General features: G+C 42.3%; 1 protein-coding gene across 7 annotated transcripts in view; it reads right to left on the bottom strand.

Annotated features, from left to right (window-relative positions):
• The window catches only part of PTPRA (protein tyrosine phosphatase receptor type A), a 221,923-nt gene that overhangs the window by 15,967 nt on the left and 183,933 nt on the right, over nucleotides 1–22,023 (bottom strand). For 3 of the 7 annotated variants that reach the window (XM_078772136.1, XM_068106528.2, XM_078772135.1), the window contains exons 18-22: nucleotides 18,739–18,873; nucleotides 18,305–18,430; nucleotides 15,211–15,362; nucleotides 11,904–12,039; nucleotides 10,474–10,544 (exon numbers count right to left, since the gene is read on the bottom strand). In XM_078772136.1, coding sequence (XP_078628262.1) covers nucleotides 10,474–10,544; nucleotides 11,904–12,039; nucleotides 15,211–15,362; nucleotides 18,305–18,430; nucleotides 18,739–18,873 — 620 coding nt within the window. Of the gene's footprint in view, nucleotides 1–6,232; nucleotides 6,518–8,233; nucleotides 10,545–11,903; nucleotides 12,040–15,210; nucleotides 15,363–18,304; nucleotides 18,431–18,738; nucleotides 18,874–22,023 lie in introns of those variants that run through there. The other 4 variants (XM_078772137.1, XM_078772138.1, XM_068106531.2 and 1 more) reach the window with 3 other exon arrangements.

Raw genomic sequence — 22,023 nt, 5'->3', positions numbered from 1 at the left:
AAGTCTGTATAACTATAAGCTAGTATTTGCACTGTGTCACCTGCGTCTTATGTGTTGTAAATAAACCTTGATTGCTTTCTTTTTGCTTGTGTGTAAATAGCCAATAAATTCAGTCGTATTTCCAAACCTTTCTTGCCTTCTTTTTCCTCTTTGCATTCGTCGCCTTTGTCTTTTCCCTATTGACTAGCTGTGGTGCGACCCGGCCAACGTTTGGGTGGAATCGGGTGAGTCGGGGATCCTGTTAGGTCGCGGCAATACCAAACCGCTCGGTAACTAACATCTTAAACCGCGATCTGTAACAATATATATATATATATATATATATATATATATATATATATATATATATATATATATATATATTGCTGCGGTTTTGAGATTGGCACATTGAAGTCATTAAAGGTTAAAGGGTTGCCCCCCATAGTTAGTCACACGAGCAACATAAAGGCCCATTTGTAGTATAGTTATGTCTTAGGCACTAAGAAGGGAAATGGCCTATTCTTACACATACTGTGTTGTGTAAAGACATGAGAATAGGTCGTCCATTCATTTTGCGTCCCACCTCCAATTTTACCTCTATGGGCGTAATATGGGATGGGTGCAATTCTACCTCGATGGGCGTAATTGATCCCGCGCCCCATTCGGCTGACCACTAGTCGAGTAACACGAGGTAGGCCTGAGAAGGAGGTGCACGAGGTAGGCCTGAGAAGGAGGTGCACGGGGTCGGGGTGAGCGGCGGAGGCGATGACTGTAAGAGCCACCAGCCAATCAGGGCTCTAGCGGCATGGCGTGACAGGGCGTGGTAAAGCGCGTCTGGTGAGTTCGAGAAGGTTCGCGGGGCATGCCTATATAAGTCGCTGCGCAAGGCCCTCAAAAGGACTTGAGGATTTGTACCAGTGGCGAAAGGACTTGAGGGGGTTTGCTCGTTGTGATAAGACTTACCAGCAGGACGAGGACTTGGACGGCGGTGGCGAAAGGATTCGGACTCGCAAGATACACGCGTTGTTTGAGGACTTGCGCAGAGAGAGAAGAAGAGGCGTTGAACTGTACCAAGTACGCGGGTGCAGCCAGATGAGCCGGTAACACATATTGCGCTTTTCATCCACGCGAGTAAGCGCGGCCATAGCTGCAAGTGAATAACTGCCAGCCGTGTCAAAGTCCGCTCCCTACCAATTCGCCCTGTGATAACTCGCTCCATTTAGACGACAAGCGGAGAGCTCCTGCCTTTACCTACTCCAAAGGACGTGCCGGGGACCGGAGAGAACGGCACGAGAGCCATCCCTGGGCGAGCTGGTGAACATCGTCCTGCCATCTGCAATCCCCACGTGAGTGTGTGTGAGAGACGGTCCCGCGTCCTTGGGTATTAAGTAAGACTGTTTTTAAGGATTTGCTCTGTCTCTGCTCTTGAATCATTGTGTATCGTGTAAATAAACCTGTTCTTCCTTTCTGATTCGATCGTACCCGTGATTTCTCCATTGGCTAAGCGTGGTACGAATAAGAACCGCTTGAATCGGGTTCCACCATCTAAACGGCGCGGATCGCGTGTACGCAACCGCTCGGCGTTTCAACACACGTGGTTCGTGCGAGGCTTGTCTCCTCGCTTCAGGGCAGCGCGAGTATTTAGCTAATAGCGAATTTGGTCCTGATACCCTATTTTGAGCTGTCCGGAAGGGACGTCATAGGCCTCGGGTCGCGCCTGGTCAGTCAAAGACAAGGGGACTAATCCCCCCTTGGTAAGGGGAGAAGGCCAGCGGCAGATCCGCAACAATATATATATATATAACAAAAAACAAAATGGTTTATATTGTCCAAAATGGTTAAGTTCATCAACTCTTCAAGAATCGAGATGAGACAACCCAAAAAATTATTCCAAACAGGAAAGGTAGTTTTATGGGCGTCATAAAAGGACAGAAACAACAGGCAAGTACTAACTCAATGTGTAAAAGACGGTGCATCAACGGCGATAAACTTCTCAATTTCTTTTTCTACAACGTTTAAAACCTTCACTTTATTTGAATTTAATTGAAATAACTGCCAAATATAGAAGAATCTTGAATAGTCAACAGTTATTACAAAATAGTATTGGAAAATATTTATAGAGCTCATGTGGTTCTTAAAAACTAAATTATCAAAATTCTGACTGATAACATTCCAGTGGTCACAAGCTATTATATAGCAACTAAAACAGGTATGCTGGTTCCCATGTGACCTTGCTTGAGTTCCCTATGATTCAGACATAAGGGAACAGATGCAAAAGACATCCTTAATCAAAAGACAATGCCTGTCCCTTTCTGGACAAAAGAGGAACACTTAGCCCTTAACATAACATACACTTAATCCAAATGTAAGATGTTTATACCTTAACCCAAAGTTATATTCTCTGGCTAAAGAGCTTATTCTGTCTACTGTCCCCAACCTATAAATGGAGTTGATACATACCTGGTCGTGCATAATTAGTCTTTTGGATCCGGGCCAGTTCTTTATGTTTTGAAGAACCCACATGGTCTTCAAGAGTGAATGAACCACGTTTCCAGTGGATTTTTTGGCACACACTTTGCAGTCAGCAAAACCGGACTGGGATGTTTTTCTTTTCTTGTACAGAGTGCTTTTTATAAAGGTTCTTATCTAGCCAATTCCATCGCCACAATGTTTTTTACTTCCAGCATCAACTTTTGTAATATATGCTTTCCGATAGACCACACCATTTCTTCTTTTGCATCTATGTCATACTAGTGATTTGGGGCTGGCAGGATAGCCTAGACGAGAGATATACACTCTCACTCACCACTGAGCTGTCTAGCCTGGGTTCAAATCTCGGCCGAGCTATAAACTGTCATTCTTGTGTTTTGCAGGAAGGGCGATGCATCAATGTCTGTGCTGTCCCTCGGGTGGTTGTTAAACTGGGTGTCACATCTGCAAACATTATTTGGTGGACGTTAAAGATATCCCACTGTGTCCTTCGTGAAGAGTAGGCAAGCTATTGCCACTATCCGAGCCAAGTACCAAATTTCTGCCCTAACATACAGGAGGCACTGCATCAGTGGCACAGCCACACCCCCAGCAAAACATGATGCAACCAGCCGCTATGTGCTGCCATCTCAGATGGTGTCATCTCTAATTTAAAAAAACCACTGTCACATGCAATCCTAGCTTTTACCTTTGGTAAAGAAATTGCACAATATTAAGAAAGTTTACAAAGTTATTGCAGGTGTCATTTTGAAACTCAAATGTTTCAAAACTCAAAACTGAAAATTCAAAAAAACCTCAAAACTCAAAATTTAATCTCCTGCGATGAAGCTAACCCCGAGGGCCTTTCACTTACTCACCGCAGGCAGGTTTGGTGGTCTTTCTGTCTTCTACCGACTCCTCTCCGGCCTGGCTCCCCGAGCTCTCTCTGTGCTCTGTCCCCCAAATATTCCTACAGGTCGCACAAGATCTGCCAGCAACCCTCTGATGGTTAAACTGCCAAAATTAAGGCTCTCTGCTCACCTTCATTCCTCTTTTCTCCCGCCTCTGGAACAAACTCCCTCACTCTCTTCAATCCCACTCCACCCTCCAGGTCTTTAAAACAGCTGTTCACCACCATCTCTTATCTTCCCCCATCCAAAACCTTGATCTTTTCTACCCCCGCTATTTTCACCCCAGATACACTTTTTTGAAATTCCAACTTCTTTCCTGGAAGTCCTTGCAGTGTCCATATGTTTTATACCTCTCCCACCTCCCCCCAAGCCCTCTCCCTCCCACAGTTCTCTCGATGTCCTTGCTCTCAAATGTTGTGCTTGTGTCCATCCTTACCCCTCTCTCCCCATCTTGTCTACCGCTCCCGTTATTTTGTGTGTCGGTTTGAATTTTTGTGTGATGAATGTTAGCTCTTTCACGAGCCTCGATCTTGTATCCAAAAAATAAATAAATAAATGAATGGTTGAATATGAATGAATGAATGATCGTTTTAAGGCCATTTTCCCCGCTAGAGCGGGGGTTAGCCTTGCGGGCCCCATGACAATCATGGTTTCCTGTTTGAGGCAATGTTTTTTTCATGGCCGGATGCCCTTCCTGACGCCAACCCTTGGTCGCCTCTCCCGATGCGCAGGGATACGGTGTACCTATTCTAAATCGGGGTACTCACCGTCATCATTCATCCCAGCAAGCTGGTACTCAATTTGCCGACCTCGGAAGGATGACAGGCTGAGTCAACCACCCTGGCCTTAATTCAGCGATCAACCGGGATTCAAACGCAGGATCCCAAGCCGGCACCCTAACTGCTAAGCCAACACCAGGTTGAATGAACAAAGAAAAAAAAAAAACTGGTGCTGTAAACACCCCTAACGAAAGGGCCACACTTCAAATGAAGGATTGAAACCAGAGAACACCAAATGAAGTCCACGGGTACTACTTATTGTGTGGTCAGCAAGGGAACGTTTTTGGCCGATGTCTTTCACTAATCGCTGGCCTGGCTGACATTCGATTGAAGACGTCAGGAATTTGGAATTTGTTCAGGGTGCCGATAATAACTCACCTCCTCGAAACAACAACAGGCATTTTAAGGCCATTTTCCCTGCTAGAGCGGGGGTTAGCTCCATGACAATCTTCTCCATTTTGCCCTATTTTCTGCATCACCTCTTGTTAACCCCCTTGCCCACATTTCTTCTTCCACCATCTTTAGCCAAGTATTTCTCGGCCTTCCCCGTCCTCTACTTCCTTCTACATTTATTTCCATCACTCTTCTCAACCAGTCACTTTCATCCTTCCTCAACACATGACCAAACCATCTCAACCTGTTTCTCTTCACAGCATCAATCACAGGCTCTATTCCCATCATCTTTCGCAATTCATCATTTGTCTTCCTCTCTCTCAACGATACACCACACATCCACCGAACCATTTGCATTTCCACCCTTTCCAGCCTTCGTTGCTGCTCTACGTTCATTACCCATGTCTCGCTCCCATAAATCATAACACTTCTCACACATGCAGCATACACCTTTCCCTTCAGCTTCAACGACACTCCCCCCCTCGTCAGCACGCCACTCAGTTCCCAAAACTTCTTCAATGCACATCTCACTCGAGCAACCGTTGCCGAGTCTGATCCACCTTCTCCATTCAACATGTCTCCGAGGTAGCAAAATGTTTTCACACCTTCCAGCTTCACGCCGTCTCCAATATCCAACTAAACATTTCCTCCATCTGCAGCTCCCTCTGTGCACACCTTACACTTGAATGTAGCTGCCACACTGGTTAATGACCCTCTCAGAACACTACATTTTTGATGAACCCACTCAGCGCACATTGTACATTGAATGGAATTCACTCCGACACCCTTTCTGCACACAGCACATGGCGACTTCCCAGTTCTTTCCACCTCACCACATGCTTTACCACTTGCCATCACCTTCGTTTTTCCGATATTCAGCTTCAGACCTTTTGTCTCCATACATTCATTCCACTTAATCTTCTCCTTCAGTCCATCCATACTTTCCGCAATCAACACCAGATCATCTGCATACAACTCCCACGGTAAACCCTCCTTTACGTTCCGAGCCAGCACCTCCATCACAGCTACAAATAGTAATGGACTTAGTACCGACCCCTGATGCACTTCCACCTTCACCTCAAATACTGTTTTCCTTCGTCCTTGCAGCTGTGCATGCTCTCTCGTACATTGCCATCACGACTCTGATCAACCATTCTTCCACTCCTAACTTCCTCAAAGCCCATGTCACTACTTCGCATTGGAACCCTATCAAATGATTTCTCCAGATCAACAAACCCAAGAAACAACTTCTTCCTCTTCTCCATGTACTTCTCCTGCAACTGCCTTACAGTAAAAAGCACGTCTGTCGTTCCTCTTCCTGGCATAAATCCAAACTGCATTTCATCGATCTTCACTTTCTTCCTTATCCGCCTCTCCAACACCCTTTCCAATACCTTCATTCCATGCTCCAAAAACTTTATCGCTCGATTCGAGCCACAGTCCAGAGGGTCACCTTTCCCCTTGTATAGAGGGACGAGGGTACTCAGTTCCCAATCCATGAAACTGTACCTCCTCTATGAGAAAGACAATGTGTTTTTAGCGTTTGACAATATTAATGAAGAGCATGAGAAAGTTGGTTCTACAGGCGTGAGAGGAGAAGAAAATGATTGGAGATGAACAGTAAACCTGGATTTTGGAAGTTCCCGAGAAGTGGGTTACTGGCAGAGGGAAGTATGGAGCATAATGATGGACGGTACAGTGAAAGGGCAGAGATCAATGATTTCCAGAAAAAACGTTTACATGTCTTCTGTTACCAAAACATGCATATATGTTTTGGTAACAAAACACAAAACAATGCTTGTTACCAAAACAAAACAATGTTTACTTAAAATGTTACCAAAACAAAACAAACAAAACAAAACAATGCTTGCACAAAACAATGCTTGTTACCAAAACATGCATATATGCTTTATGTAGAACAGCCACCCCCTCAATTGCAGGAGCTGGACGCCCCCTCAAATCCTCAGGCTGGACGTTTTGTAGAATCTGCTTCCAAACGATAGAAAAAGCCCCCCCCAAAAAGGGGGGGATTTAAAAGGTAAATATGTGTTAAAAAAAAAGAAGAAATTCCAAACACAAGAATTTCAAATGCAGGAAATTTCATCAATGCATTTGACATTTACCTGTATGTCAAATGCATTCATGCAGGGGTTGGCCTTTTTCAGGCACTTTGGTCCCCTTTTGAAGCAATGTTTTACAGCCGGAAGCCCTTCCTGCCGCCAACCCTGTTAGTCGCCTCTTGCGACACACAGGGAATTGCCAGTGAGCTGGTACTCAATTCGCCGACCTCGGAGGATGGCAGGCTGAGTCAACCCCCCTGGCGGTAATTCAGTGATCGTCCGGGATTCGAACCCAGGATCCTAGGATCCCAAGCTGCACCCTAACCGCTAAGCCAACATCAGGGAGGATGAGGTGAGAAAACGTTATATGTCATGGTGTGTCGGGAAGAGACGATTAAAGCAGTTTGGAGTGGATAGGCTTAAGCAGAGGAAATGGTAAGGAAGGCATATGGTAATCTTTTGCATGTGTAATATGTAGGGACAGCTCTACAGCCATGCATTGCTTCCGTTGGCCAAATGTGACTATTTTTAGAACGTACAAGTAGAGAAAGAGGAAAATGGAGGTCAAGCTTCGCACCATATATGGTTTGTGATTCAACTAACTCCAGGTTGTAAAGAAAACTCAGCTGCTAGATTTCATAAATCAGCTGAGATTTTAGGTTACCGAGTAAAATTATGTAGCAGAAATTTCTTTGGGAAATTCAGATTTCTATAACAAGAAAAATTACATTTTTGCTACCCTTTGAACTGGCTCATTAACCTAAATGTTTAGGTGTTGGCAAACACTAGGATGTGTTGGTTTGGTGGATGTGTTGGTTTGGCAGATGTCTTGGTTTGGCGGATGTGTTGGTTTGGCGGATGTGTTGGTTTGGCGGATGTGTTGGTTTGGCGGATGTCTTGGGCTGCAGGATAGTTTCGACTTTAGTTATGTGCACTCATCTTGAGCAGTCTAGTCTGCGTTCAAATGTTAACCCAGCTACAACAAACCGGCATCATGGTGTTTCCCATGCAAGCATGGTGTTTCACTTGCAAGCACGGTGAGGCATCGACTTGCGTGCCATCCATCGGAAGGACGTTAAGCAGGAGGACCTATTTGCCAGCATTGGTCTCTGGTGGATATTACAGATCCAATGGTATCTTTCACGAAGAGCAAGTAAGTTATCGTTTGTGGCCTGACTGCTGGGATGGCAACTGCAAACAACTCAGTTTGACCCTTGCTAAGAAACTGCCTCGGCAGCATCAATGCTCTGTAAAGAGGAAGGTACAACAGCGGAGGTAAACACTTTATAGTGGCTGTTTAGGTAGAATAGGAGTAGACCGGTTTGTCAATACCGGTGTGGTATGTATCAATTCCAAAGTTTGGAATGATTTATCATGCGTTTGGAAAACAAGGTGGACATCAAAATAAAAGGCATAGTAAAAGTCTGTATAATCCCGAGGAAGTTTGGTTAGCCATTCCAAAGTTGCGGCCAAAATCAACGAAAGTTTTCAAACCAAGGCGAAAACATCTTTAAACGCTTGTTCTCACCAGTGCCAGTCTCACCAACCAGCTAAGCGTAGAAATTAAAAAGACATGTATACGAGGTGCTCAATTACACGTGACAGGCCCATCATGTGAAATCGATGCACAGGAATGCGGTAATGAACATACACCCCACTTTATTACACCTCCTGCAGGCAGGCGATGAACTTTTACAATTGACTTTTAAATACTGTTCAGCGATATTGGACCATAGAAACCGAACCAAACCAAACAATGCTTGGCACAAAAGCACTGTACAAAATTCTCTTTTACATGATCATTCGGTCGTTTTAGAAAAGACGAGACAACTTTTAGTACAAAACTGTTCCGACTACAAAAGCGAAGCCGTGTTGAGAAACACAACCACTACGGATCGCAGCAAGCTTTGTGTGTAACAAAAATGCAAACGTATACACTTACAGAAATGAAAAGTGTCACTACCACTCATAGATCGACATGGAATGATCAATTCCTTTTTGGCTTGGTACTTCGTTATCAAAAGCATAATGAGAAAACACAAACACCTGCATATCCGAACGTGTGAACAGATCGCAAACGTATCATTGTGATTAAAAGAGAGAAAGTAAACGAGACGAGAAAGAGAGAAAGAGAGAAAGAGAGAAAAAGAGAGAGAAAGAGAGAGAAAGAGAGAGAAAGAGAGAGAAAGAGAGAGAAAGAGAGAGAAAGAGAGAGAAAGAGAGAGAAAGAGAGAGAAAGAGAGAGGAAAGAGAGAGAAAGAGAGAGAAAGAGAGAGAAAGAGAGAGAAAGAGAGAGAAAGAGAGAGAAAGAGAGAGAAAGAGAGAGAAAGAGAGAGAAAGAGAGAGAAAGAGAGAAGAAGAGAGAAAGAGAGAGAGAGAGAGAGAGAGAGAGAGAGAGAGAGAGAGAGAGAGAGAGAGAGAGAGAGAGAGAGAGAGAGAGAGAGAGAGAGAGAGAGAGAGAGAGAGAGAAAGAGAGAGAGAGAAAGAGAGAGAGAGAGAGAGAGATAGAGATATGCTGGATTCCGAGACATTTTGCAAATGGAGTTTTAAATGTACAGGTCGAAAGTTCACTTAACAATCACAGTCAAACCATTACACCAAAAGCTTCAACACTGCACCGGCTACTGTGAATGCACCGTGATGCGTGTATTCAATTTTTTAAGTGCTACGAGCTGTGTTTGAACCCAACGCTTGCTTTGGAACCTAGTTATGCACGCAGATGGACACTATTTTAGACTAAAACCATACATGATGCGTTAAATGGAATGGTTATTTCACTTTACACCCCTTATTACAAACCTTCGTAACACGCAACATTTATATCATTTGACCTGATGACTGGCAAAGCCAAACTGATTGAAGAAAGTGAAAAAAATAAAATTTAAAACGCATCACACAATAGAAATGACTCCATAAATGCAGAGAAGATGCAGAGGCAATTTGAAATAAACATTAAAATGTGCCTGGAACTCTGTTCCTGGAATGTTACAAAACAGAATGATAATGCATGCGACTTTTGCAAGCAAGCAAAATTCTTCTTCTTCTTCTTTTTCCTTTCTTTTTTTTTTTCCTTTCTTTTCTTCAAATGCTTCAACCGCAAGAAAAGTGATTCACCATGAATAAAATGTGTTTAAAAAAAGAGAAGTAAGGTAAGGTAAAGAAGTTGAAAAGTCAAAATGTACAGGCATGTCAAGGAGAACAAATGCTTTAACTTAAATAATAAATTGCAACAGCAACCTAAATTTGAAGACGATTCGCTGCCCTGGGAGGGACACTCGTTGGTCTCCAGTAATGGCAGCCATGTTTATCTTCAAAAGCATTTACACTCCCTAAGTTTTAAGGTATAGGAGCACCTTAAACCATTTATTAGGAATGAGTTGTTGGACATTTTAAACGTTTTGGAATAGTCTTGGGGGCTTTAGTTTGGTGCCGTTTGTTCCAGGTGTAAGGGCAGAGTCCCTTTCTTTCTGTGATGGATTTCATGCCACGCTCTTCATTATCATATGAGCAGTCATTTGCGCAAGGACCTCTTCACACCCCACAAAGCCTGAAGCCACACAATGTCATGCCTCGTGATACAAGAGGCTTTTGATGTGAAGCCAGCAGTACCGCTTCGCTTGTGCGTTATGCCGGGAAAATCCGACTGATTGTCCCCAAATGTGGATGCCTAGCAAATTTTACATCAATGGTATGGCAAATCAAAGCTGCGACTCAAATTACCACCCTAGTTTTTGATTGTGGTTGGTTCTCATCAAAGCAAGTTCAAGGAAGCATTCCAAGTGCAGGTACAATGGTGAAAACTTGGCCTTCCTGATCTGTGCAGGACACAAGCACTCAAACCCCTTCATAAAAGGCCGAACTTGAAAAAGGTAAAGTCCTCACTTGAAGTTGGCATAATCGGAGAATGCTTCAATGTACTCTTGCACAACCTTGTAACAAAATTCGTATTGCTCCTGCACAACAGACACAGCATAATTGTGATGAACTTTCATCCCATTTCATTGAAGAATGCAGTTTGAAAAAAATCATACAAAAAAATTAATAAACCAGAGAATTCTTTTCCTTGGCAAAAATGTCATTCATTCATTGTAAGCAAGTCTTTTATTTACGAATGTTGAAATGTCTGGAGGAACTTTGGTAACACGACGGGGTGTTGCAAATTGCACAGCGGGTTGAAGGAAATGAACCGACGTTGTCCAAAAGGAAATTCTTCTCAGCAGATAAATAGCAGAGTAAAAGCTTCAATAGTTATTGAATGAACAAAACAGGCATGACAAGGCTGTGGTGGCGAAAGCAGTTTCAACTAGAACGGCACTCAGTAGAGCGCATACCTCCACCTGGTTGGCCATATCACTCAATGGTGAAGAATCACTTAAAAATTCTACTAGCTGGATCTGGATCTTCACCAAAATCGAATCTATTTGTCCTCGTCACACACATAACCTGTCCAACAAGTTTCGTCCAAATCGATCCATAACTTTTTGAGATATCCTGCTGTGCATCGTTTTTGGCCCTATCTCCCAATGGTTAAGAATCACTTTAAAAATTCTAGTAGCCGGATTCGAATCCGGATCTTCACCAAAATATAATCATTTCGTCCTTGTCACGTACATACATCACTGCCAAATTTCGTCCAAATCCATCCACAACTTTTTGAGATATTTTGTTCACAAACGGACAAACAGACAAACAAACAGACAGACAGGGGTGAAAGCATAACCTCCACCCACCTTTGGTGGCATAGGTAAAGATCAGCGAAAATATCAATGTAAAAGCATCACGTAAAACACTTGGCATGGGAAAGATGGCTCCATGTGGATTTCCCTTGGTTCGAGTGAGGTTTTGGTTTGAAAGGGGAGATTAACACAATCGTACTTTGATAATTCCAACAGTATGATGATATCGTTAATTCACATGATGTGCAACTCACCAGAGTGGCAAAAAGTGTTCGTGAGTGTGAGTGTGTGCACCAATTGGAGGAAGCCAAGTCTTCCCAGTACATATTTTGTTTATTATATAAACAAAAAAAGAAAATTTAGCTCGACCAATTTCATTCTAAAAATGTCCTCCGCCCACCCTCAACTCCCAGCTCCACCATCTCCCCCAACAACAACGTACTTACAGTGAGAAAGGAAATTAGTGCATCTGTTACAAATAATATATGGGCAACAGTTGCTCACAACTACTTATTTCACTGCTTACAGTGGTTTATCAAAACAAAACTGAATTTTCTTTTTTACAAGAAACATGTGCCAGCCAGAACCTTAGCAATGGAAAAATAACTTCCTGTGCCACAACAAGGTACATCTTACCAACATTTGCACCATGTGAGGCCTCTGTGTACGTAAGCTCTTCACAGTCTGAAAGACATCGAGGATTCCTTCGGTCTTCACACGCTCCAGAATAGTGCAAAGAGCACAGAACGTGCCAGTCCGGCCTGCCCCGGCACTGTGGTGAGCGACATGGAGAAAGTGTGGGATTAGTCAAATCTGAAATGAAATGCAGTCATTAGGTGTAACTAGAGTCCCTGTATAAAGAGAGTTGTGTCAACTCAAATTTGGACGCCATTTTGTGTCTAAGTGTGTCGGATTAGATATACATGTACATTCGCGATATGGGGTGATATATTCTAAACCTGCTAAAAAAAATTTACTACACATATTTAGTCTTATTATTACATACAGGTGATATTTGTTTTGTCAAAAACTCAGCTATTGCCGTGAAAAAGAGCTGTGTGGTGATATTAAAAGTGGTATGGCAATGCATATTACAAGCCAACACTGCATATAAGAGCTAACATTATAAGTAAGACAAACCAATGCTGTCGTTCTCTGAATTTTAATAACTTTTAGAAAGGAGTGTGGGCATATCCAATATTTTTAAAAGGGTGCCGAGAGCAATTCCGGTGTAGGACTTCCAGCCGACATATAGTCTAACACACTTAAAACAAATTCTGTACGTGGTATTGCCATATTTCTATTGTGTACAACTTTAGTTTTATCGACATTTATATTCAATTTCCATTGTAATGATTTAACAAGCTGCAAGGCAGCTTCTGTCTCTGACATAAGGAAAACGTCATCGGCATCTAGTAAGATTGAAACGTTCATTTATTACTACACCCTTGCCCAGAACTCTGATGGATATTGCCTGATCGATTAATATGTTTCATAGCTGGCGACTTAATTAACACTTAATTTTCGAGTGCGCCAAGCCGTAATTAAACAGAGAAAAAACTTTTAAAAATACCTGCAGTGTGCACGGTTCGTCTAGTCGAACAGATATGGAAAAGCACAGATAAGACGTCGTATTCACCATAACTTGTTTAATTTCACCAGGAACACAATGAGGCCAACACAGTAAACATTCAGTACAAAACTTGGTTCATACATTCAGTACAGAACATGATTCATACATTCAGACCGTAAGAAAACTCTGCCCGTAATACAACACTCTGACCAGACCAACACTTCATCCCACTACGTTCACTCCTCACAAGTGAGACTCATCACTACTCCGTTCACTCCTCACAAGTGAGACTCATCACTACTCTGTTCACTCCTCACAAGTGAGACACCATCACTACTCCGTTCACTCCTCACAAGTGACTCATCACTGCTCCGTTCATTCCTCACAAGTGAGACGCATCACTACTCCGTTCACTCCTCACAAGTGAGACTCATCACCACTCCGTTCACTCCTCACAAGTGAAACTCATCACTACTCCGACAAGTGAAGACTTGAATATGACTACAGACGGAGAGACTGCTCACGATACGGCGAGAAGAGACCTCATCTGTCTTCTGCGATGAGTGCAAGAGACCTCACGACAGCCACGTGGATGAGAAGAGAACCCGTACGAAGAGAAGAGACCCCGGGAGTTCACATGACCATTTCACTTCTTTCACACCACGCACACAGCCTGCTTTCCTCGACAACACGTGTAGAAAAGACAGTATTTCCTATCTCTTGCACCTATATTGCAGCCTCAACCAATTACAGGTTGCCACTCTGGTCACATGACCAACATCACACAACTTGAGCTCAATGTCCTCTGTCAACTCACAAGCGCTCTCTGCGCCTGACTGCACACGACACCATTTCCCCCACTCGAATGCCCAACACAAGGAAGCTCACACAGGCGACAAACCAGTCTATTTCCCACTATATAACAAATATACATAGAGAATAAGAGCGGACTTAAATTCCAGCCTTGTTTGACTCAACATCTATCGGAAACCAGTCTGTTAAAAAACCATTAATTCTTACACAGCATTTTACATTATCATACACAGAAATGAGAAATTTCATAATATTGCCATGTCGGCCAAGATTTGAAGTTTGTTCCACAACATGTCTCGTTGAATATGATCGAAGGCTTTAGAGAACCCTAAATATACTTAAGTTAATTCAGATTCACATTAATTGCTGCAAGTGATGTGGTAACATGTTTTACTGCATTAATCACCTAGAAATATTGTATGTTTTGGGAACGATAGCTGTCACCAGGTTAAATATATAGGGATTGTCCAATGTGCAAAATCTTCCATCACTACAATTTGGCCATAAATCCCGGGGTGGGAAATATTTGAGCAAATATGCCACAAGACGCATGAGCACTGTACAAAGCAAACAATAACTCGTCAAATTTTGGACGTATGGATGGCTGCACAATCCGCAAAAAAATTGAGCAGGTCCCCCCCTAAAATTGCTTTTATGATTGCCGATAAGGCTAAAGATTTTAAACCAAAAAAATAACTTGCCTCGGAATACGTTTTGAATGGACGGACAGACAACTGAAAACAAAACGGACCATGGGTTTCCCACCCCTATAAAATCAAAATTAATTCCCTCTGAAAAAGTACAGTGACATTGCCCGCAGACTACCCAACCGCAGACCAGGCAATGTCACTGTACCGGGACATTTCATCAATCAATGACAATATGCGGTCCGCTAGGACTACCGGAAAAAAATTGAGCAGGGTTCTTCCCACGGAAATGCATTTTTGGTCAGCTCCTTGAAGATTATAAACAAACACAAATCACTTCCCTTTAAAAGGGTTTTCAACGGACAGACAACCAAAAAAAAACCGAGCAGATAGAATTGCTTTTGAACATCGATCATCAAGCGGCGTGGGCCTACCTGGCAGAGTCTCGAGGAGTCGATTGCTTTCCAGCTCTTTCGTCTGACTTTCGCTTCCCAAATTTGTCTTCTGACTTTATCCCTTGGAAATCTATACATCTTATATTTCCCAGATTGGTTTGAACAACCAAAAGCAGAACAACCAGTCATTTTGTTTGGCAATAAACAACATTCCCGTACCAAGCTGACGTTCACGCACGGTGAAGTTAGACACAAAATGGCGCCACGAAATCACGTGACCAGAAATCTCGGGTCAGCGCATGGCGCAACTCTCTTTATACAGGGACTCTAGGTGTAACCAAACCACCCATCTCAAGATAATTGGAACAGTTTCTCGCTCATCGGCAAAACGATTTTCAAAAAGCACAAGATGCAAGGAGGAATCTCAGGCCTTTGGCTGAAGTACAATAATCACGGCACAGCACTCTTGCCAAGTCAGTAGGAGGGATTGAGGGCGAGGAGGATATACGGCACACCTGCAATGCACGATAATGGGATGGTTGCCCGACTGCTGCTGTTGCTTTTGGACAGCAGCAATGAGGCCAATCATGCCCTTTCCATCATCAGGGATTCCCACCTCAGGCCAACCCTGGAAATGGAACTGTCGGATCTGCCTGTTGCGGTTTTCCTAAAATCCAGACCGGGGTTCAAGTATCATGAGTTTCTGTCACAGTCAACAATATTAATAACTAATAATCATCATCTTACTATAAGAGAGACATTTGTGTGTGTGTGTGTGTGTGTGTGTGTGTGTGTGTGTGTGTGTGTGTGTGTGTGTGTGTGTCACCATTTTCTCAGAGATGGCTAAATGTATCTTTGTCAAACTTTCTGAGGTTCATCAGTGAGTGGCAAGGAGCGCTTTAAGGGAAAAAGATTTTGAAAATTTTGAAAAAAAAAAAGTTGGATAAGTTGGGGATTTTTTTGCTTTTAACTGATCTATCGTGGGTGTAGGGAAGTGTGTAAGGACCCCATTCCTTAATGGGTGTAGAGAAGTGTTTTAGGCCCCCACAAAAAATACACCTGGCAATGCCAGGTACCCCTGCTAGTAATTTTAAAATAAACCACATATTTTGCTGCAAAATTATATGACATACCCATATAACATACCCATGCCTATACTTTAAAAATGGAAAATAAAAATTGACTGGATTATTTTGTCACTAATATCGATTTTAATACCAAAATAGATATGCCAAAGTAAACATCACAGCACATGCACAGAGGTATAATTTCAAGTGCCCCAATATCTGAAAATGATAGTTTGTTATTAGTTTATGCGTACACATGTGTAAAATTTGGTGCATTTATCACGTAGTGCACAATTGGTATGAAATTTTGGACTATGCCGACACTATTTTTGTTCTGTTCAAGCTATCATTTGTCCTATGTCACCTTCCGTTCGCTTGGAAGCCAGCCAATATCACTGCATTCCACAAAAAGAGCGCAAAAACATAATCTTAACTACAGCCATATTAGTGTACGTCCCGTTAAAAGCAGTCATGGAATCCACCATTGCAGTCGACAACCAATCCTGCCTTTTCCCCAACAGCCCGATTTCAGACCATCAGTGTGGTGTCGACACAGTCACTCGATCCTGAATATGCATGCTGCCGCTTCTCTCCCAACAATGGATGGAGGCCCCAAATCACAGACGATATCTGCACTGTCTCTCTGGACATATCTCTGGCATTTGACAAAGTCTGGCATGCTGCATTGCTCTCCAAAATCACTGCCGGCGGCATCCAAAGCAACCTCCTCGCATGACTTGCTGACTTGTGCCACTTTCATCGTCAGCGCAATGGGATCCTCATCTCCTCTCCCTGTAAAAGATGAAGTGCCCCAAGGCCGTGTGTCCTGTGCCCAGTCCTGTTCATAATCTTCATCAAAGGTATTTCTGATTATCTGAAAAAAACCTCATTTTCACTGATTACTCCACCCTTTGCCAGGCAGGCAGCATCCTCTCCCCTCAACAGACTTTGATCAAACCAGGAGATAGTCCAACACTTGGATGCATCTTTAAATCCTGGCAATCTCACATAGTCGCTGTCTCTCTGAAAGGACAATCTGGGAAACCCGCCAACCTACTTCCTTGACAAACCGCCTAAAGAAGTTCAGTCCCTCAAACGTTTATGCCTCACTAACAACGACAATCTTTTTTGGGCAAACCACATGTCCGAGTTGACCTCCAAAGCTATCCGCTGACTAGGTGCTAAGTATTCACTTGGCAAGTCCAAACTTCAAGCAACATACAAGGCCTTCATATGCAGCTTGACGAAGTACTACTCACCTCATTGGGCTGGCACCGCTACCTCACACCTTTCATGTCTTGATGCTGTGGAGCATCGAGACCTTTAAAATAATTGGAATCTCCCATGGTGAATGGTCTTTCGCTAACATTTTGTCCTTTCTGATCTTGCCCCCTTTGACTTTTCTGTGATCTCTGCATAATTAAATGGCTGGTACGGGCAAATCAGAATTTACCATTCGACACCAGTAAGTTCTAAATTTTCTTTCGTATGCAGCATAAGGCTGCAAAGTAGCATCATTGGCTGAGGGTAAGGCTGTGCTGCTGATGCAACACCCTCTGCAGCTTAAGACAGGAATTTGGAATTTGTTCATGGTGACGACGATAGCTTGCCTACTCTTAACAAAGGATACCGTGGGATCTTTAACATCCACCAACTAATGCTGGCAAACGTGACGCCCACTTTAACGTTCATCCGAGGGACGGCACACAAATTGATGCCTCAACCTGCATGTGAGACACCAGAATGACAGTTTTTAGCTGGACGGAGATTCATCCCCAGGCTAGATGGCTCAAAGGCGGGTGTGCATACGTGTCGAGGTCACACTGCCAGCCCACCGGGTAGTTGATGGATTTTGATGGAGAAAACTGGTATAAATCAGTTAGAGGCTATTGCAAATATTATTGCAACATTTGTGACCATATCCTGTGAATCCTTCCTCAGCAATCAAGATGGCGTCCTTAGCAACCGAGATAATAAAGTCTATTCTACAAGAGAACAGATTTTTATGGGTTCATGATGCCAGTTTCCAAAATGACCAATTTGAAAGCTTGTTATAGTGTTACTGCTTAGAAGTCTTGATAGTCACAGATATTCTTACTTATAGAAAAATGACATTTATTCATAATGGATGATAACATGATGTACAGTATATCATATCTGGTATTCCTCTTTCAGGCCCAATGGAGTTCCTATAATTTATTTTTCGATTGAATTCCCAGATTTATGGCAGGAACGCCATGGCAAAATAAATGTCTACATTGTAGCAAAGACTAGAGGAGCTGCATCACTGTATGATGAAATATCCTATCATATTCATACAAATATACACCTCCAAATAGTACAACGTCAATAGCCTTACTCCAAAACCACTCAGTAAGGCCATTACTGCAAACCCAAAGCAGGGCTCACCCACATTATGGTTATGAAAATAAAACGGTTCATAAAAAATCACAAAATATAATTAATTAATCTAATTTTTCATCATACATCATGACATTATAGAAACCAATAAATATGTAGCGCTAAAGCTCGTCATTCTTACCTTCTTGTTGGCGACACCGAAGTCTCGCACAGTGTAACTGTCATGGTGCGTCTCGGACTTCAGCTCAATGGAGATGTCGCTCGATGTGAGGGTCCCCTCGTTTGGCCAATACTGGATGCATTTCTCCTAGCAAGGTAGCAAAACACGAGAAACTATTGGCCTGCATGGTGCTTCCACCTGAACATTTGCCTCATGATGCCATTATGGAAAGTTAAAATCCTTTAAAACAATGTTTTTGTTGAACATTAAAAAATAGACATGTAATTCGTGCACCGATGTCTCCTCATGTGATATATGTGCAAGCCGCTCAATGGGCTTTCGACATTGAAAAAAAAAAATCCACAAATAACAAATTGCCTTTACATTCCTAGATGGTGATGCTTTACATTAAAACATCAAACGAAAAATATCCCAAAGCATGCGATGGAATGTACCTGTCCCCTCTCCTCCAGCTCAGTCAGCATTACGATGGAACATGACCGCCATTCCCAAACCATCCGCCAAAAATCCTCCAGTGTGTGTGAGAGAGGGCCTTGACCAGCAATAAAAGCATCCTTCTGTCTGTAGCCCTGAAACAGCATCCACAATACTCAATGAGATCTCAGCAATACATTCTTCAGGCTGCCTGTGCGGCATCAAAAAGAACAGAAAACCCATCAGGTACTTTTATAATTATATTTCCTGACATCACTCGTCATATACAACAAACAAAACAAAATGGAGTTAGTGGGAATGGGTTGGCCTGTTTTGCATTTCCCATCTGTGCACAGTAAGCTCGTGATGCTGGTACCCGCAGATTGTGTCTATCTATTTATCGTCTCATAATAAGCATATCCTGAATGCGATACATATACAAGCTGTGCATGGAGTTTCGTCAGTTATTTAAAAAAAAAAAAAAATACACAGAGCAATGCAATAAAGTTGCATTTTCTATTCTGCATAACGACTTTGAATTAAAATTAAAACAATCTATCGATATTTGTTTTTGCTGCGCAACCAGAAGAAACTGGTAGCGCTCGACATAAGCCGACGAATGTCCAGCAAGTAATCGATGCATGGAGCCGATCGAATTTGCCCTGTGTGATGAACCAAAACAAGAAAGCAACTTATTTGCGCATGAGGGAATAATTGTACACTGATGGTGGGAATTATTACCTTACAGAGTTGCAGAGAAAAAATCCATAAAAAACGTTTTGTATTTTTTCGAAAAGGTTTCAGAGCCAAAATCATGACTGCATTCCAATGGCATCAGGAAGCTCATTCACCAGTGGGTGTGAAAAATACCAAAAAACAATACAGATAGCATGGAGCTAATACTATAAAACGAGAATCAATATTATAATAGGAATGTAATGACTCGAGATTCATTTGACATCTCAGTGTAAGTGCATCATATTGGGCTCAAAAAACAACATAATGTAGCAATAACTAGGAAAAAAAGGGGTTACTAAGGAAGACTCTTTTTTAACTGTTAGCCCTAATGTTACTGCTGCTGCTGTTCGCGCTGCTGCTTCATCCTCAGTTTTACTTTTGAAGAAATTAGTAACTTTTTGAAAACTTTCATGGAATTGCCTCTCTGTTTTTTTTTTTCCTTTTTCTGCCCCACTTGGATAATTTAGTTTCATTGCTTCTGGTTAACTTTGCCTATAGGTAGGCCGCAAAATAATGTCAGCTCGATTGATCACGTGTGTGCATCATTTTTGAACAAAATTCGACCGACCGACAAATAGTGCTAGCTAGATCGATCACGTGTAGACGTCGTTTAAAAAGAGAACCTACAAGGAATAACCCATTTACGAAGGGATGGGACAGAGTTGACACTGTGTGATAAAGACACCTGGAACTAGTTGTAATTTTTTGCTATCAGATAAATTTGCAATGCAGATGATGAAAACAGTATCAGATTTTGCATTCTATATACTGTGTGATGTAATTACCCGTGAAGCGAAAATCAGGGTTAGGCATTCGGTTGCATACGCACGTGTGGCGTGTGTGTGGCATACGTGTCTGTATTTTAAAATTCATTTTCTCGGCAACCGTTGGTCTGATCGACACGAAATTTACCACAGGAGCGCCGCCGACTGTAGAATTTTTAACTCATAATTATGACGTCATAGGTCACATGGTACTGACGCAATCTTGGAAAAATGTGACACCTCTATATCTCAGAAACCGCTAAATGGAAAAAAAAATTGAAACAAGGCTCATTGTCAAGTACTCCCCATGGGGAATAAGATATGTTAATGATGATGTCATAATTTGACAAGTACAATGCTTGGTCTGTTCAGTATGAATTTTTTTTCTCTACAACCGTTAGCCTGATGGACAAAAGATTTTGACCATAGGAGCACAATGCTTGATCCGATCAGTATGAATTTTTATCCTCGCCAGAGGAGAGGGTATTGCATTTGAGTCCGTTTGTTTGTCTGCACAGAATAAATATGATTTTCTCTGAAACCATTGGTCCGATTGACAAGAAATTTTCACCATAGATGCAACTCCACCTGTAGAATTTTTTAAATGATAATTATGACGTCATAGGTCACGTGGTATGGGCGCCATCTTGAAAAAGCCGAAAAACCTTGCACCTCTATATCACCGAAAGCGTGGCATCGAAGAAAATGACATTGATCATTGTAAAGAACTCTCCATGAGGAATAAAATATGTTAATGATGATGTCATAGGTGCCTCCATTATGACATCATAATTCGACAAGTACAAAACTTCATCCGATCAAGATGAAATTTCATGAGCGTCATCGAGGGATAAATTGGTGGAGAAAAAAAACGATGACATCATCGGTCACGTGGTTTGGCCGCCATATTTGTTTTAACACAAAAGCCTTAAAAACCACTGAAAATGCCTCCTGGCGAGGGTCTGCAATCTCTGAATACTCTTTCTAGTTTTTCTCTGCAATTGTTGGTCCGACTGACAAAATTTTCACCATAGGAACGTCTCCATCTGTAGAATTTTAGTGATAGTTATGATGCCATGCATCAAATGGTATGAGCACCATCTTGGAAAAACTACACCTCTATATCTCTGAAACTGCTCCATGGGATAAATTGAAACATGGCTCATTGTCAAGTACTCCCCAAGGGGAATAAGATATGTTGGTGATGGTCATCTGGTGCCTTCATCCGATCAATGCTTCACCCGATCAGTATGAATTTGTTTTCTCTGCAACTGTTGGTCTGATGGATACTAAATTTTCACCATTGGAGCACCTCCTCCTGTAGAATATTTGAATAATTATGAAGTCATAGGTCACATGGTACAGGCACCACCTTGGAAAAACCGAAAAACGTTGCCCCTCTATCTCCAAAACCACTCGACGAAAAAAATTGAAACATGGCTCATTGTAAAGAACTCCGCATGGGGAAGTGTTGTTAATGAAGATGTCATCAGTGCCTTAATTATGACATCATAATTTGACAGGGACAATGTCAAGTGTGAGTAGTTTGAAATTTATTGAGTATAATAAGCTTGAGCTTGAGCGTAAAAGCTACATAAAATCATATTAGAGAATATAAATTTATGATGTCATCGCTCACGTGGTCAGGCAGCCATATTGGATCAAAGTAAAAAAACACTTAAAAATCATAAGAGTTGGCTCGCACCAAGTTGACTGTGCAGGGTAAGTATTCTATGAATACCATCTAGTTGATGGAGATGTGTTTGTGAAAGTCGGTCGTATAGTATCATCCCCATCGGCCGT

Source organism: Myxine glutinosa, chromosome 2, assembly GCF_964187855.1.
Source record: "Myxine glutinosa chromosome 2, kmMyxGlut1.1, whole genome shotgun sequence".
NCBI classification, from domain to species: domain Eukaryota; kingdom Metazoa; phylum Chordata; class Myxini; order Myxiniformes; family Myxinidae; genus Myxine; species Myxine glutinosa.
The sequence above is the reverse complement of the archived record's forward strand: the minus strand, read 5'-3'. Positions and strand labels throughout refer to the sequence as shown.